At 31.2% G+C, this 17,641-nt stretch overlaps 1 protein-coding gene across 5 annotated transcripts in view; it reads right to left on the bottom strand.

Annotated features, from left to right (window-relative positions):
- CSMD3 (CUB and Sushi multiple domains 3) overlaps positions 1-17,641 on the bottom strand; it is a 496,245-nt gene that overhangs the window by 57,842 nt on the left and 420,762 nt on the right. For all 5 annotated transcript variants that reach the window (XM_072330149.1, XM_072330150.1, XM_072330151.1 and 2 more), the window contains 6 exons: positions 11,741-11,929; positions 11,135-11,281; positions 8,725-8,913; positions 4,062-4,247; positions 2,563-2,757; positions 1,931-2,104 (listed from right to left, as the gene is read on the bottom strand). In XM_072330149.1, coding sequence (XP_072186250.1) covers positions 1,931-2,104; positions 2,563-2,757; positions 4,062-4,247; positions 8,725-8,913; positions 11,135-11,281; positions 11,741-11,929 — 1,080 coding nt within the window. The remainder of the gene's footprint in view (positions 1-1,930; positions 2,105-2,562; positions 2,758-4,061; positions 4,248-8,724; positions 8,914-11,134; positions 11,282-11,740; positions 11,930-17,641) is intronic.

Below are 17,641 nucleotides of genomic sequence, written 5' to 3'. Positions count from 1 at the left end.
TTATAAGTCTTCTCAATCTTATTATATGAACTTACTTATAAAAGCTATATATGTTATGTTTTGTTTGGTTTTGCACACTTTATATTGTATACATTATATTCAGTTTATGAAATTAAAACTTTTATCTATTCTTTCTTCAACAGTTACCATAACAAAAACTTTGAATGTACATTTAACATAGTCACACTAAGCTTATGCATCAGGTAACTTTTAGATTTTTAATTCACTTCTAGTCATATTCTTTTTAATTTGTTTTCTGAACTACTTATTTTATTGGACACTAGCATATATGAACTTAAGAAGAAAGTTTATTTGCTGAGAAGCAAAAATATATATGTTTCATCTAAAAATTGAATCATTTTAAGTTTCAAGTAAAGACTAGACAATCTTTTAATATTATTTGGCTTATCTTAAATTTTTATATCCAGAGGCAAGTGTCAAAGGAAATAAATTCATTTTATGTTAAGCATCACTTGCTATAAAATTATCTTAGCAAATTCTTAAAGTGTTTATTTTCCCTAGGTGCTCTTCACAACAAGCATAGACTTTAGCATTTTTAAGTCTTTTTAAGTCTTTTTTCTTTTTTCTGTAATTTTTTATATTTCTACAAACATGAGTAGCAGTAGCCATTGCAGTTAAACTCTTAATTATGAAGAAATATCAGCACGTTTTGTCTACTCATGTATTATGGTGTCCACAATCTGAAAGATTTAAAAATCTGTCTTGAATTTTCTTGCAATTTAAAGAAAGCTTAAAATAAATAAATAAATAAATAAATAAATAAATAAATAAATAAATAAATAAATAAATAAGCTAAAGAAAATCAAACATAAATAGCTTCTCTTCTTTCCCCGCTCTGCTAAATGGTTTTCACAGTAAAAGGGAAACATAAGAACTTCCTGTTCCATTCAGCTATTTGTCAGGAAATCTCAGCTTGATAAGCAACACTTTTGCTCATTCATGAGTCATTCAGATTAAGTTTAAGTGAGGATTTATACCAACCAAGCAATAATGAATTACCAAAAGAAAACTATTTGGGACGTACAGCAGTCTAAAAGGGTAACAGCAATCTGCACAAAGAACAACAATATGCAATAAACACTTAATGTGTAAATTATTTCAGATTCTTCTAAAAGTTTACAGATGTTCCTTTATATTTTCATACTTCCTTGTCTTACTTTCTAAAACTGGGACAAAATCATCACTTTGATTTCCACTAAAAGTATAGTTACATATAAAGTTAAAATCAAATGCCTTTATAGTTACAACTCAAATCATATTAATAAATAACAAAGAATTAACAAAATACTAAAGAGTTAAAATGAAATACTGCAATGGTTATATTGCTTACGTGTTCCATTTTCATTAACAACTTGGAGTCTGCCTTCTGAGAATGTAACATAAGTGAAGATTCCTAAACAAGTTCAACCAAAGGGTTTTTGAATTCTATACTTCATATCTGGAGAGTTATTTTCTGTCAGAAATAAGGCTGAAATGCTCCTGTTTGTGTTTCGATGTTTTTATATTTTTATCGCATCTTTTGCAGTTGTACAGGTTAATTATATAGCATATTCACTAAGTACAGGTATACTATGCAGTTATTTCAGTAAGGATATATATATTAAAGCTGACGGATCTGAAATCCATCAGACTTGCTGTCTATTAATAGATCTGTTTTAAAGCCATATGGAGTAGTCCAATGACACAGGTTTTGCTTGTGTGGCAGATACTGAAAAAGGGTTACATTCATGGAAAGTTCAGCACAGTTATCCTTCAATAAGAAAAACAGCAACACAAATTTTTAAAATGCAGAACTTTCTTGGTGTATTTACTTGGAAGGGTAACAGATATTGATAAGTCAACTAGCTTTACTTACTTTTATCTGCTACAGAGAAAGAAAATAATCATGCCATGACAGTTGTACCCATACCTAAACATCTGGTCTCAATTCCACTCCAGAGTCCAGAGGAGAGACATTCCCTTACGGCAGAGCCAACAAGCATGTAGCCTGAGTCACAGGTAAATATAGCTGTAGACCCATATGTGATTTGAGTTCCAATCTTATTTCCATTTGGAGGTGTGGGAAGTTCTCCACAAGAAATAACTTTATAAAAGCAAAAGAGAACAGAAATTTATACTTGTATATTACGAAGATACATGCAGTAATATGTAATTCTACAGTTCTATGATTCTATGTAACATTAATTAAACAGCTAAATAAATGTTGAAGCCTGAAGTATTGTCTGCTATGTAGAAGAACTCTGTATACAAAAACTATTATTGCTCCCAAAATAACTGAAAATAATAATAATAATATTTTTTAAAAAAATATAGTAAAAATCTTCTCTGTAAAATTAAAAACAAACAAACAAACAAAAAAACCCAACAGTTTTTGGAACATTGTCAATTAATTGCTATTGAATTATGTTGTCTAAAAGATTAGAGATAGGGAAAACTTTTCTAATTACTTCCTATGTCAAATCAGTTAATTACCAACTGGACCAAATAAAATATTTTTTATATGCAATCTACACAGCAGATACAGATGCAACATTCACTCACTTTGGCAGTAAGGTCGTTCATTTCTCCAGCTCCATGTGCCATTAGCAAGACACTCAATAGATGCTGGTCCCAAGCCATAGTACCCCGGATCACAGCTGAAAACTACTTTTGTTTTATACTCATAATGTGAGCCATTCACTATTTTCCATCTTCCATGCTCCAGTGTAAAAGAATTGATGCTTGGACAAGTAACAACTTCCAAATGACAAAATACACAGTTACTTGTAGTTTAACACTTGCAAATTGCAAAAATCTGTTGTTAGTAATTTAGAAATAAATTTTAAATGTGTTGACATAATGTTTGAAGGGTAAGGTTGTATTTAAAATTCCTTTTGTTAGCAGGTAACACTTCTCTCATTTATTATTGATGATAATTGACTTCAATATGCTGGGCTACACAATTGGTACACATAAAATCTATGCCATAAGTGAATTCATTATATAGTTAGGAAATTGGTGTGACTCATTACATCAGATATCAAAATCTTTATTAAAGTAACAGGCAAACTTAAATATTGGAATTATTTTTTACTCAGCTGAATTATATGAAGCATTAAATACTTGTAGAGGCTGCACAGTGGTGACATGTTAAATAATATCCATATCGAGAAAGGGATTTCAGCAGCAACACGTCTTTATCACATGTCCTAATTCTACATGTACTTTCTCTAAAAGCAAGCAAAAAAATATTCTTCTATAAACCTAATCTAATAGAAAAGTTAGTGAGCATAAAATTTTCCCTTGATCAAAAGAAAATGACACAGAGTAAAATCCTTGCTGGATATTGCTTTCTTTCTCTGTGTTGTTTCTTTAGGCATGGGAAAAGGTATAAGGCAATGCATTTAGAAGAACAAGACAAAAAAGAAAAAGGGAAAGCCCTTGCAAATTATTCTAGAGTATGTTTTCTTCCTATTTTTATAATTCACTGGGTGAAATAATCTCAATTTGCATGAGTCATTTTTGTGTTGCTTTATCTTATAGCCAACTGGATTTTCATATCCATGTTGAAGTTATCCACTTCTTGGAACTGAGCAGGCATTTTCTCTTCAGTGATGTTTCCCAGAATTTAGATAGTGTGGGATTATGATAGATATAAATAAACAGCAGTAGTTTCAAAGAAGTACCCCAGAATACCAGATACTTTGGAATTCTGGATAGTAAAAAGGGTTTATGGACAGTATAGAAACATTTTAGTTCTCATTGTAGAGCTGACTTTTGCATAAGTCACTGCAACCATTAAAACTGATTTATCTGAAAATTAATTATCAACTTGAATATGTTCTGTTATCTGTAGGATATTTATTCCACTGTCACAGAATATTTCAGTATATTCTCAGATACACATTTCAAATATATTCTTCAGAATAATGTAACACCAGCAATTGCACATAAAGTATCCTGAAAGCTGAAAGTTCAAATGACATGATGTTTTCTGCTTCTGATAAAGAAACGTAGTATACAGTGACATTCTAAATAGAATATTTTTGCATGTTACTTACCTACACAGCGAGGTGTTTTATTGTGATTGCTCCAGGTACCATCTGGCTGGCAGGCTGCTGTAGTAAGTTCCTTGGAAGATAGTCTGTACCCATCATTGCAAAAGTAAGTAACATGGGTGCCAACCAGGTAATCTGTAGTTAATATCCCACCATTTACTGGAGCTTTAGGAATTCCACAAGATATTGCTGATTAAAGAGAAAGACATAGTCACTGTATCTGTTCTTCTCTGTGAGCTTCTTCTAGTCTCAGAGGCTTTATGTACTGTAATATCAATAATCATAAATTAATTCAAATTAACTCATTAATGTAAATTTTAAGTCTACAGTCTCCCTTGAAATTTTAGGTGATGAAATCAGAGAAAATTTCTGTCTACTGATAGAGAAGTTAAAAAAATAAAATAAAAAAAAAAATAGAGAAAAGAGAAAAGAGAAAAGAGAAAAAAAAGAAAAGAGAAGAAAAGAAAAAGAAAAAAGAAAAAAAGAAAAGAAGAGAAAAGAAGAGAAAAGAAAAGAAAAGAAAAGAAAAGAAAAGAAAAGAAAAGAAAAGAAAAGAAAAGAAAAGAAAAGAAAAGAAAAGAAAAGAAAAGAAAAGAAAAGAAAAGAAAAGAAAAGAAAAGAAAAGAAAAGAAAGGAAAAGAAAAGAAAGGAAAAGAAAAGAAAAGAAAAGAAAAGAAAAGAAAAGAAAAGAAAAGAAAAGAAAAGAAAAGAAAAGAAAAGAAAAGAAAAGAAAAGAAAAGAAAAGAAAAGAAAAGAAAAGAAAAGAAAAGAAAAGAAAAGAAAAGAAAAAGGAAAGAAAAATAAAAAAGAAAAAAAAGAAAAAGAAAAAGAAAAATAAAAATAAAAATAAAAAGAAAAAGAAAAAGAAAAAGAAAAAGAAAAAGAAAAAGAAAAAGAAAAAGAAAAAGAAAAAGAAAAAGAAAAAGAAAAAGAAAAAGAAAAAGAAAAAGAAAAAGAAAAAGAAAAAGAAAAAGAAAAAGAAAAAGAAAAAGAAAAAGAAAAAGAAAAAGAAAAAGAAGGAGAAAAAGAAAAGGAAAGAGAAAAAGAAAGAGAAAAAGAAAAAGATTCATGGTTCATGACCCTGCAGCTATTCATTCAAAATGATAATTGAAGAAGAAAAGATAAAAAAGATGAAAAGATAATTGAAGAAGATGGAATAGACAATATCTGGGAAAGTAGGACCAGCATGGCTGAATGAATAAAGTACCAGACTGAGGCATCAGAAATCTAGTTTATACTTTGGGTTTCTCTGATATAATGTGTAACCCCTGGCTAACATTAGTATTGACATTCAACATTCTGTTTTTCCTCTTGCAAAGAAGAAATAAAGTACCTTTAAAAATATTTTAAAATTAGCAAATGAAAATGCAAGCTCCTTCCCCCACCAATATATATATACATATATATATTCTTTAAAAATACCTTGTTTGAGAAATAAAGTAAATATTTTAAAAAGAGTTTTTCCACATTTTAACAGCAAACATATAATGCAAATCTGATCCCCAAAACAGGGATTGGGCACTTAATTCTTAAGTACTTTACATTGAAGGGGAATCTTGAACAGTAAGAGATTATGCGTTCCGCCTAATAGTAGCTATGAAGAAACAAGCCTCTCAGACTACACACTCCATAGGAAAATAGTGATCAAATGCTGAGTTTTTTGTGAGCTTGTCTGATGAAAGAGAAATCTTTTTCAAAAGCAACGTAACATTATGGCTCTGTACCAAAGTTAATGATCACAGCTGAGACACACGTAAAGCACTAAAGATATCAAAGCCTGTAGAACAGATGCAATAACATAAATTCAAAATATTCTTTAATTTTCATATAAAGATACTAGAGATTACATGTAAAGTTAAACTACAGGAGGACACTGTATGAAAAGACCACAGAAAACAACGATTAATTTGCTCACCACCTTTTTATATCTTATGGCTATCATACTATATACTGGAAACTAGAGACACATATTTTTAGAAGATAATAGAAATTAGGAGATAGTGAAGGCTGTTTGTTAGAATAAAGAAATTCTATAAAATCATAAACCTTGAATGACCAAAAGAGACAAGTTCATGACACATAATGTCCATCTTCTACTTTTTACTAAACATCTGAGAGAAGTTAATTATTTCACTTGACACCACCAAAGAAAGAAAGAGCCCTCGTGACACTAAAATGAAAACATGTGACATAAATGGATTTTATTATATCTCAAATTTGCTCAATAACTTTGCAGCTGGAAAATTAGGCAGGCCTGTTCATGCCCCTTCCTTCAAAACAAAATGGAATGATGAACAGAAGTTTCAGGCCATATTGAAGTTGCCAGAACTAAATTCACTGTCAAATACATCACTGAAGCATAATATATATATCCACCCCAAAAAATTTTATATAGATTAGCAGCTGCTGCTTATGATCCAGATACTGAAAAACACATCATAACACTACTGTTTACATACACATACAGATCATCCTCCTGCAATCAGAACTTTTTATACATATGTATGATATCTAATAGAGATGTTTTATATCCACCACTGAGATTAATGACTTCTTAGGTATTTGAAGATTGCCATTAGTGCCTTACTTGTTAAAATTTGGATTACATCATTCACATAAATAGAATCAATCTGTTGGTATAAGAAAAACATACCCTTCTTTTAAAAGTTTTAAGAAACTAGTGTTATCCTAGCATACTGAATCTTTATAAACAGAAAGAGGTACCAATTAATCACTTTTTAGTTTTCTGTAGTTATGAGGTGAATTTTTCTTGTATGAAACAGAAAGCCATTTTAAAGTTAAAAATGTGAAAAGGTCAACACAAGCTACTGACATATCTGAAAACCTGACAGAAATAAAAAAGAAAAATACAGAATATCCAAATTATCTAAAAAGTAAATATATAACTGAATGGTTTGGTCACTACAGCTTTGACAGTAAAATCTTTTTTTGGCTATTCAGCACTATAATTGTAATCACATCTGAAACAGATCCATTCCATGATAATGACCTTCAGAATACAGTTCCAACTACAAAGATGTACACATGCCTTATGAAGAACTCAGCTTTATTAGTTCTTGAGGATTATCACATTCTAAAGACTTATCTATAATAAGAAATTCAGAAAATATTATTGGTCTTGGATAAAGGACATAAATATCCTTTATTAAATGTTAAGTCACGGTTAAGAATTTCCATGTTTACATTTTCCTAAATACAAATCTGACTATTTATACTATAAAGAAGCTTTAATCCCTGGATATTTTCTGATTCATTTAATAACAACAGATGCAGCTACCTCTCATATCTTAAGGATATGTGGAATAATATTATTATTTATTATTATTTATTATCTAAAGCTGATAATACTCATCAGGAACAACAGAAACACAGGCAATACTACCAAAACTATACAGTAACACTCTTTTAAATGTAACAAATTGGATTTTAAACCTGTGAAGAATAAATTTTATGAAAAGTTTTCTGTAAATTTTCTTACAAATCACTTTTAAAGATTAAGATATTTCTTTGGCATTTAAAATGCTACTGAGTTTTCACACTTGTCCCAATAGAGTTAGGCATTTGGAAATAAAAAGAATATTTTTTAATGAGTATAGAAATTGTTTAACTTAAGCATAGCTATATTAATTGTTCTTGTGTATCTTAACATGATTAACTCATACCCATGCCAGTGCCTAAAAATTCAAGTAGAATGCTTTGCACATTATATGCTTTTCCAGACAACAAAAATAAATTTACTAATGGTAAATAAAGATTTATCCTAGCATAATTTTTGAGAAGCAGATTGCACTTTCACATTAAGATTTCTATAATTTACCTCTACATAAGCAGAATGATTAAAATCTAAAACACAATAGTATTTTTTTTTTCCCCCTTTAAGTTGTATTATTGTCATTATACAATATTAGAATTGGAAGAAGTTTTACTTCTTTCTATGGCACAGGAAGAGACTGCTGAAATTTTGCTTGAGGCTACTCTATTTCTCACTGCTTCACTGAGTCTTTTCTCTGTCTTATGTTTGGTTTTATATAAAATGTTAAAAAAAATGTTTTCATTTATTTTAAAAGTGCACACATTGAATATTCAGGTAAAATTCTAGTGATTTGAGGGATGACAGATGGTTTCTATTCCAAGGTCCAAAGATCAAGATTTATATTCATATACCTTTAAGACTGAGAATGTAAAAAAATAAATAAATAAATAAAAAAATGACATTAACTTATGGATTTTAAAAAGAAACAAACCAAAACAAAACAAAAAACAAAACACATGGTAGTGGAAAAGGCTACTGGCACTAAACAAAGCCAGCAACAAGAAAGAGTACAGAAGGGATAACTGTAATTGTATGTAGGAAAAATAAAAAATGTAAACACAAAGCATTAGCTTAAATATTCTGAAAACAGCACACAAGGAGTTGATTTAGAATTTAAAAAAAAAAAATATTTTATCATCTGTCTACCTTAACAAAGTCTGTTAAGATATTCTTGTGTTGTTTTTTTGTTTGTTTGTTTGCTTTTTGTTTTGTTTTCTTTGTTTTGTTTTAAGTTTATTAGGTATTCTTCATTTTATGTCAGGCAAAAAAAAATAATTTATACTAAAAACGTAGAATAAAGGTTGTCACATACTTTATTATAAAATATTTTACCTTGGCAAGCTGGGACTGGAACATCCCATGAATAATAACCATATGGAGACTTCCTGCAAACAGCAGTGCTTTTCCCAATGAGCCGAAAACCTCGGTCACAGGCCCAGCGAACCATACTGTTGAGCTGTCCACCTGTCTGACTGACAATGAAACCATGTGGAGGAGACTCTGGAGTGCTACAGTAGAGAGCTTTAAACATAAACATTAAATAAATAGTATAAATTCTGGATCCAGGTGACATATCTTGAAAACTCAGAAAATGTCAGTAGAAGTTGTATTTTGTATCCTGTTCACATAGGCATTAAGCAATTTCACTAGATGTAAAGACAAAAGAATAAAAGTGCTTCAGGGTTTAATAGTCTGAGAAGAATATGTATAGAGATATCTTTAACTCTTGTAGCTTTTTAATTGCCTTTTAAACCAAATAACCCACATAACTTTAGTTTATGATGAAATTTATAGCAGTAATATACACTTCTGTATTATACAAAATTTTTGGAAGAGAAAAACATCAAAGGCATACTATACATAGTTATTTTCAAAAAATATTTTCCTTTTGGTCTTACTACAAGTTCTGTGATACAATGAATTGAACTAATAAAAGTTAAAATAGACTTTAACTATATTTACACCGTAAAAACATGGCAAAAACACCAAATCTGCTTTTTTTTTTTTTTTTCTTTTCTTTTTGTAACTTATTTAGAATTCCAGATACTATAAAAAACCTGTAAGTCTTCATAAAAGCATGCAAACATAAAGATCTTTGAGAGGTGCATTTCTTCAAATTTAAAAAGATGTATGTGTTTGAAATCTTTATGACATTATATAGTGCTTAATTATCATGATGCTTATATTTCTTTTTAATCCCTTGTCCATTAAGTCTGTGATTATAAAATTACTTGGTTTTGGCTACTTCACCACAGAACTCCAGCAAAGGAAACTTACAGCCTGCTAGACAGTTTGTGATATTTATTTATTTATTTATTTATGGATTTTAACTTTGTCTCTGATCTTTCTCATCAAGGAGGATCCATGAGCTGGTAGCTAAGATGGTCATATGCCCATTTCATAGGAAAGAAAAGTAAGTTGGAAGTTGTTTTCCAAATGCTTCTAAGTTTCTTTGTGCTTTGACAAAACTGGTAACTAGAGAGAAACTCCATCTGTTCAGCTCCTCAGGCAAATAACAAGTTACTTCTTCACTTACTCTTTAAGACTTTTCATGTTTTATGACTTACTATAGGGCAATGGTTTTCTAAGGTAAGGTTTCCTACAATCAGGGGGGAATCACATGACTGTTCATTTATTCTTTATCGTAGCAAGCAGTAGAGTATATCAGCGCACATGCTATGAAAACAATGAAAACATTTTTTTTCTTTTCCTTGGACTAAATTTCTTCTGCCTTATACTTTATTTTTATTTTTCATACAGAAGAACCTTGTTTCTAGATCCAAAAAGTACAACAATGAAAATAAATGCAGTGTAATATTTTCTATGTAGGCAAACGTAGATTTTATCTGACTACACATCAAAGTCATTTCACCTCTGAGAAAACTGTCCTCCCCTAAAGGGAGAGTTTATGGCATTGTTTTACAGGCTGTACTGAGTCTAATCATTTTCCTGCAATATAAAAAAAAAGCTGAAAAGTAAGGAAAGAAGATATAGCAGGCAGAATTTCATATGTGTTCTCTGTTGCTTACTCCACTTTGTAAAGTAAAAATGTATCATGCCACTAATTTCTCCAGAATAGGCAATGAAAATGTTCTATATGTGCTATCTCAAATAAGTCTTTTGATTCTTGCATTTCATATCTTCTCTGATGATTTGAAAACATAATAATAATAATAATCATAGATTTTGTGTTTTTTTTTTTTTTTTTTTTTTTTTTTAATATCATCTTCATGTTCACTTGAATGTGTACAATGTTATTTAAATCTCTTTGCTGCTTCTGAATTTAAGAATTCAGTCCTTCAAGGTTTCATGTTTTTCCTGCATATTGCTATTCACTCCTGCCTTGTTGCCACACCTTAAAAATGTTCATGATTAAATCCATGAAGATCCAGGATAAAGGACAGTGGCGCACAAATATAAATTAATGATGACTGTGAGGAGGGGGCGGTTATTTCTTTCAGTTTTTGATTTTCACTGTTTAAAAGTTCTTTGAAACATTTGAATAGAGACTTCTACAGTGTACATATGATTGTGTATATCCTGTTTGGGGCATGGAGGTTTGTTCCTCATGAAATCAGCATCATCCAGATCACATATAAAACAAACTGGATTTCCTTTCAGTCTGCTTAATTAATATAACAAAATATAACATATTATCCTTTTACCATAAAAAATAAGTAAAAAAAAATAATTGGTCTGTGTAGAATTTCTTTACAAATTAATGGAAATCTTATTTACATACCTATGTACCTTATTCGGAAACCTCTTTTATTGGTGCCATGATCTGCTGACCATCGAAGAAATACCTCATGCCCGTTGCTGGTTATATTGAGAGATGAGGAATAGTCCCCACTGAGAGAAATGAGCAATGGGCTATGAATATTTGGTCCTTGACATAAGGAAGTAAAAAAAAAAAAAAAAAAAAAAAGAAACAAAACAAAAACAAAAAAAACAACACAAAGAAGTTACAAAGTTTTAAATAACATAACATACAACAAAGTACATATATATTAATATGCAGATAAAACATCTTTCAAATAAATGGTAAATTAATCTGATTTAGGAACCAACTTTGACAAAACATGTTACATACCACAGGGTACTATTTGTATTGAAACAAAATTATTTCCTTCTCATAAATTTGCTGTACAGTTTTTAAACATGGCAAAATCAGAAGACATTTTTTAAGCACAAAAAATCCAAATGACTGCCTATTTTTATTTATTTATTTTTTCATAAAATGTGATATAAACAAATAACACATATTTGAGATTTTCAGTGTAGCTGTAAAGTAAAAATACATTTTATTGGAAAAAGTATCATCCAAAATCATGTATATTATAGTTACCATCAAACACCTCGAGTATATCAAATTCTTTTTCTGTCTGGAAGAATTCGAAGAACATGCTGATATTGTAACCCTTTTCCACTGTAATGGTCCATGCACACATCTGGAGATTTGGGTAGCTGTCAGGATACCCAGGGCTTAGTATTACCCCTGTTGAATCCAGACGCATTTCATTGGCTGGACATAGCACTGTGAAATAGACATGTTATTAAAAATCTAAAGCCTGCTATTTTTGTTACAAGTGATTTGCAAGACTTTCCTTACTTTAAAAAGTTTGCATTAATTATTCTGTTTTCACAAATAAAGAAAGACTGAAACAAACAAATAAACAGCACAGTTAGTATGAAAGAATCCTGTGAAGTAATGTATATGTAGAAAACAAGCACTACAACTTTTAGTAGCTATTAACTCATGGCTTTTTCTTTCTTTCAATTTCTAGAGGATATGACATTCCTGTAGGTTAAGTATTAAATTCTTTCATTGTTCAAAAAGATGAACAGTGGATTTTTTTCCTTAGATTACTATTACTGTCAGTAATAATTTCACTGCACTTCAAACAAATTCTAAACAAAGATTAATCAATCCCGCCCACACTCTGTCTGTATAAAAGCAGCACAAATCTTGAGAATCTCAATCAAAACTCCAAGAATGTGCTGATGTATCCAAAATTAGTAGTTCATTATTCAGACATGCTGCCTTTGGTGTAGAAAATAATTAAAAACAAAACACAAAACAAAGGTAAAAAACTCTTCAGATTGACAATTTGTTACTCACTAGGAAAAATGAAATAAGAAGATATGTGCTAATCCAGCTATATGTTTTTTGATACATTGAATCCCCTGAAAATGCTAGGTTATTGACATTACATACATGCAATAAAAAATACTTGAAATTTATTTTTCAGTCTCCACACAGTAATCTAATTTCCTTCCTAGATATTATAAAACAAAGCAGCGAAGAGAGTTCTTATAACCAAAGCATTTGACCAGCGGACAGTATGTTGGTGTTATATTCCTGAATAGCTACAGAACCTCAGTCTGACACTTCTATTTATGACTGGTGCAACAGTGCACCATACAATTAAAACTTTTTGAGCAAATGAATATCAATCAGAAAGAAATAAAGAAAAAAAAAAAAAAAAAAAAGGTGATCTTTGCCTCACTTAAAAAGAAAATCACAATTATCACCTTGATATACACACACAGACTGCTCTGAAAGTAATGCCTCCTACTTTACTATTTTGACCCATGACATCGGAAGAACATGTTGGCAGAAGCTGAACCTTCCAGCCAGTACTCTATTACATTTTATTGTCATACAACAGAATGCAATAGAGGGGCAGTCTGGCAAAACTGCGTCTAACATAGAAGTGCATAAGAAGCAAATATGTGTAATTGAATACTTCCATGTGAATAAATAAATAAATAAATAGATAGATAAATGCTTATTGAAAATTTATGGAGACCAAAGACTAGATGTTAACACAGTGATGCACTGCATGTTGTGCTTCTGCAATGGCAAAAGAGAGAGTACGTCACCTCTGCTGGTCAAAATTTTTATGAAATGTTTTGTAGCTGAGAATTTGCCCTATCAAATCTGTTATTTGTATCTGTTCTAGTTTCCATGGAAACAAATATTACTTTTGTAGTGACCGTGTAACTCATTATTCTTTTTTCAAGAACCAGTTTTGTTACAGTATAGATAAACACGTAACCTACAATTTGTTCAGAACTGTGCACTGCTTAACAGTAATCTTAAAGTCTGGCTTTTGAGCCTCTGCAGTTAACGATAGCATAATAGGATCATAGATTTCTCAAGAATGCTCACAATATTATTGGCTTAATAAGTATGTAAATTGACTTTTTATTGGAAAAAAAATGTCACTGGATGTGGAAAGAGACAAAGGTCACAGGAAAGCAGAAAAAGCAGAGAGAGAATGAAAGAAAATAATATTCTCTTATAGATAGAACTCACATTAAGAGAAATGAATTTCTTCATACATGAGATCAAACATCTGTAGTAGAAGCCAGTAAAAGCAATAATAGCTTCTTTTATAGAATAATTAAGTCAAACTTGTCCCCTCACTCCCCTCCAGGAATTTCACATAATTTCATTTTATTGATGAGAATCATAAGAACTGAAAAACTTAATTATGTTTTTGGAAAGTGACCTAGGTTATAGCTTTTAATCTCCAAATTACTGAAAGTTCTGTAATTTTGCTTATTCACTGAAAATTAGGCTTCTGCCTTCTCCCTTTTTAACTTTTAAAAAGGTTTTGTTTGTTTGTTAGTTTTTTAAATAAATCTCTAATGCATCATAAAAGCAGACTTTTGTGGAGTAGAAATACAGTTCCAGGTCATTTAAAGTATAATTTATTTTTCCCTTTGCTCCTATAGTATGCAACTGAAGTGCTAGGTAACTGAGAATGGGATTAACTTTAAAATCAGCTCACAACATGATAATTATTTGGCTAAGATCAAAATATCAAAATGTGGAAGCAGAAGTTAGGCTTCAGTCACCTAAAGTCATAGCTTTCTGTGTGTCTAAGTACTTAAGTTATACCTGTTTAGTATGAGAAGCAGTGTATTTTGTGCATGGAAGCAGTAGAGCCATTGTTTATGCTTTGAGCTCTGAAATTTCTGCTAAAATTAAACAACTAAAACATCCCTATGAAAAATGAAGCAATGAACTAGGGCTTAGAAAGCTCTTGTGAGAGCAAGACCTGCATTTGATTTCCTCTGTCAGTTTATGCAGAGAAAGATCCCACATTCTTCATCTGAGAAGACTGTCTCACATATCAACTGCTTAGTCTGTGGATACCAATTTTTACTGTCTGCATTGTGGTGAAAGTAACAAATAAAAATAATGAAATAAACAAATAAAAGAATGGACCAGCATAAGTTTTAAATGTGCATACATTTAACACACATTGAGGGAGGGAAATTGCCATGAAGAGCATCATGGTCATCTGGTTGAGCTAGTTTGTTTAAGCTAGTCTGGGTATCTCCACATAGTTCTTCTTTGCAGAATTTCAGAATCGCTTTCTAAATACTGCTTATGAATTTTGGAAAGAACTTAAGGACCTAATTCTGCACAGTGGGTTTCCTGTGGGTATCAGGTAGATAAATTATTTTACAAATCTACACTAATGTAGCTGATACAGCAGCAACTCAAGAATCTTCTCAGAGTTCTCTAATTATCATTCAAAATACTATTTGAACCTCCTTATTCAGAAGCATTTACTTGATCCTGAAAGTAGAATCTAATTCCAAGGAGAACTGAGGACAATGTTAGATGCTGGGTATGCAAAAAACTTCATTTAACAAAAGAAGATGATAGGCATTTGAATAAGCTTGCAGAATTTAGTGATTATTTTCTGATGTAATGAAGGAAATCTGCATGGATTTTAAGAAACACACAACTGATTTACATCAGTGAAAAATTCGAGTCAATATAATTCAAAATAGCACTAAATCTGCTGTAAACTTATGTGTATGAAATAAAAACTAAATAAAATCAGAAATAACACTAGCTTCAAATCTTTTTTTTTTTTTTTCTTTTTTTCTTTTTTTTCCCCTACCAGTACCTCATTACAGGCAAGTAAATCTTTACTGCAGTATATCAGATTCACAACTAAACAACTTTTATTAATTACTTTGATCATATGTACTTTTCAATTTAAACAAATGAATGAATGCTGATTGTAGGTGTTAACTTCAGTACAAATCAAGCTAAAAATTGAAATAAAATTTTACTGAAACTCACTTCACTCTCACTGAAGTGTCTAACATATTTACCAGTTTAAGGCAACATAAATTAATACTATAAAGTCTTACATTAAAGCACATGCTCTGTCTGGTGAGGAAAAAAAAAATAAAAAATCGTAGAATCATAGAATCACAGGGTTGGAAAGGACCTACAAGATCATCTAGTCCAACCGTCCTCCCATTACTGTAGCTACAACAGACCACTAGGCCATATCTCGTAACCCCTCATCCAGATGCATAGAATCATAGAATCAAAAGAAAACTAGAATAAGTACAAACCAACAGAAGACTAAGTTTAATGCTTGAGAATGTGAAGAGTTACAGAACGCACAATTAAAGTATGCTAACTTATAAGTAAACTAGTGATAATAAAATAATAAAAAAATATATGTGTTTTAGGCATATAATACTGTTGACTATAGATTCTACAAAGCTATCTATTCATCCAGGTTTGAATGCTGAAATTTAGCTTACATGTTTCTAACTTATATTATACAAGAGAACACAAGAGAAAATTCTGTTCTTTTGCTCTTGGTCATGCCATTCAAAGACCATTTTAAACATTTTGAATTTTTTTTTTTTTTTTTTTTTTTAATATCTGCATATATTATATTCTGAGCCTACTATCTCTGAAGATTATGTTAACCAGATTCGGTTTTAGAGGCAAATGATAAGAGCTCTGAATTAGAACTCAGTATTTAATCCAGTATTTAGCATTTATGTGTGATAGAGAACAGATTAACTACAGTAAATGAGCATTCTTGACATTTTGTCTCAGGTTTTGCAATGAATACACACATGACTTCAGCAACACTTGCTGAGAAAATGCCTCAGGATCAGCACATATGTCTTTATTTGTCTCATCTATTAATAAAGCATTTCAACATTTAAAGAAGTGCCTGAAGGTTCCTATTGTTTTCCATTCATTAAATGATATGTGCTTACTGAGTTCACGCTCAAAAAGTATTTCACTTTAAATTTTGGTGTTGGAAGCAATTCCTAGATGAAACTGTACCCAAATAAAAGCAAGGATTTTCAGAAAAGCCATCTAGTTGAAAGCCCCTGAAATGAACAGGGATATCCACAGCTACATTAGATTGGCCACAGCCTGATCCAGCTTCATATTGAAATCTGCAGAGATGAGGCATAAATCACATCTCTGCAAAACCTGTTCCAGTGCCTCACCACTCTCAGTATAAAACTGTATTTAAATCTACCCTCTTTAAGGTAGATATGAAGAGGATATGAAACCATATTCTCTAGTTCTATCACCACAGACCATGCTAAATAGTCTGTCCCCTTTGTTCCTATAGCTCCACTTTAGATACCGAAAGGCCGCTATCAGTTCACCTCAGAGTTTTCTCTTCTCCAGTCTGAGCATCCCCAGATCTCTTAACCCCTTCTCATAGGAGAGGTGTTCCATTCCGTGGGTCATTTTTGTGGCCCTCCCCTGGACATGCTCCAACAGGTTTATACCTCTCCTGTACTGAGTATTCCATATTTGGATTGGATGCAGTACTCCAGGTTATACCTCACCAACGTGGAGTAAAGGTGCAGGATCACTTCCCTCAACGTGCTAACCATGCTTCTTTGGATGCTGACCTGGATATGGTGGCTTTCTGGGCTGCAAGAGCACATTGCTGGCTCGTCCAGCTTCTTATCAACCAGGATTTCTGGGCCATTTTGGGTAAGGCTGCTCTCAATTCTTTCATCCCCAGCCTTTATTGGCAATGGGGTTGCCTCAACCCAGATGCAAGATCTTGCACTTGGCTGCTTTGAACATCATGAGGTTTACCTGGGTCCACTGCTTAAGCCTGTCTAGGCTTCTTTAAATTGAAATTTAAAATAGTTTATTCATCAGTAGTAGCTGACCCTCGCTGTTTTAATAATTATGGGAAAAGATTTATCTGTAGGCTTTCTAAGATTATAGGAAAAAAAATAATAATATAGTTTTTGTATAGTACATATATGTTGTACATTATGTTAACTAACTGCTGTTTAAAATCATAAATTGTATACAATCTTTAAACTACAGAAATTATAAATAGTCAAATACTAAAGCTTTTCTTGCAAAAGTATCATAGTATCATAGTATCTTGTGAGTTGGAAAGGACCTTAGAGATCATCGAGTCCA

The sequence above is a fragment of the Excalfactoria chinensis genome, chromosome 2 (assembly GCF_039878825.1).
Source record: "Excalfactoria chinensis isolate bCotChi1 chromosome 2, bCotChi1.hap2, whole genome shotgun sequence".
Classification (NCBI taxonomy): domain Eukaryota; kingdom Metazoa; phylum Chordata; class Aves; order Galliformes; family Phasianidae; genus Excalfactoria; species Excalfactoria chinensis.
This window is presented reverse-complemented; position numbering and strand designations above follow the sequence as displayed.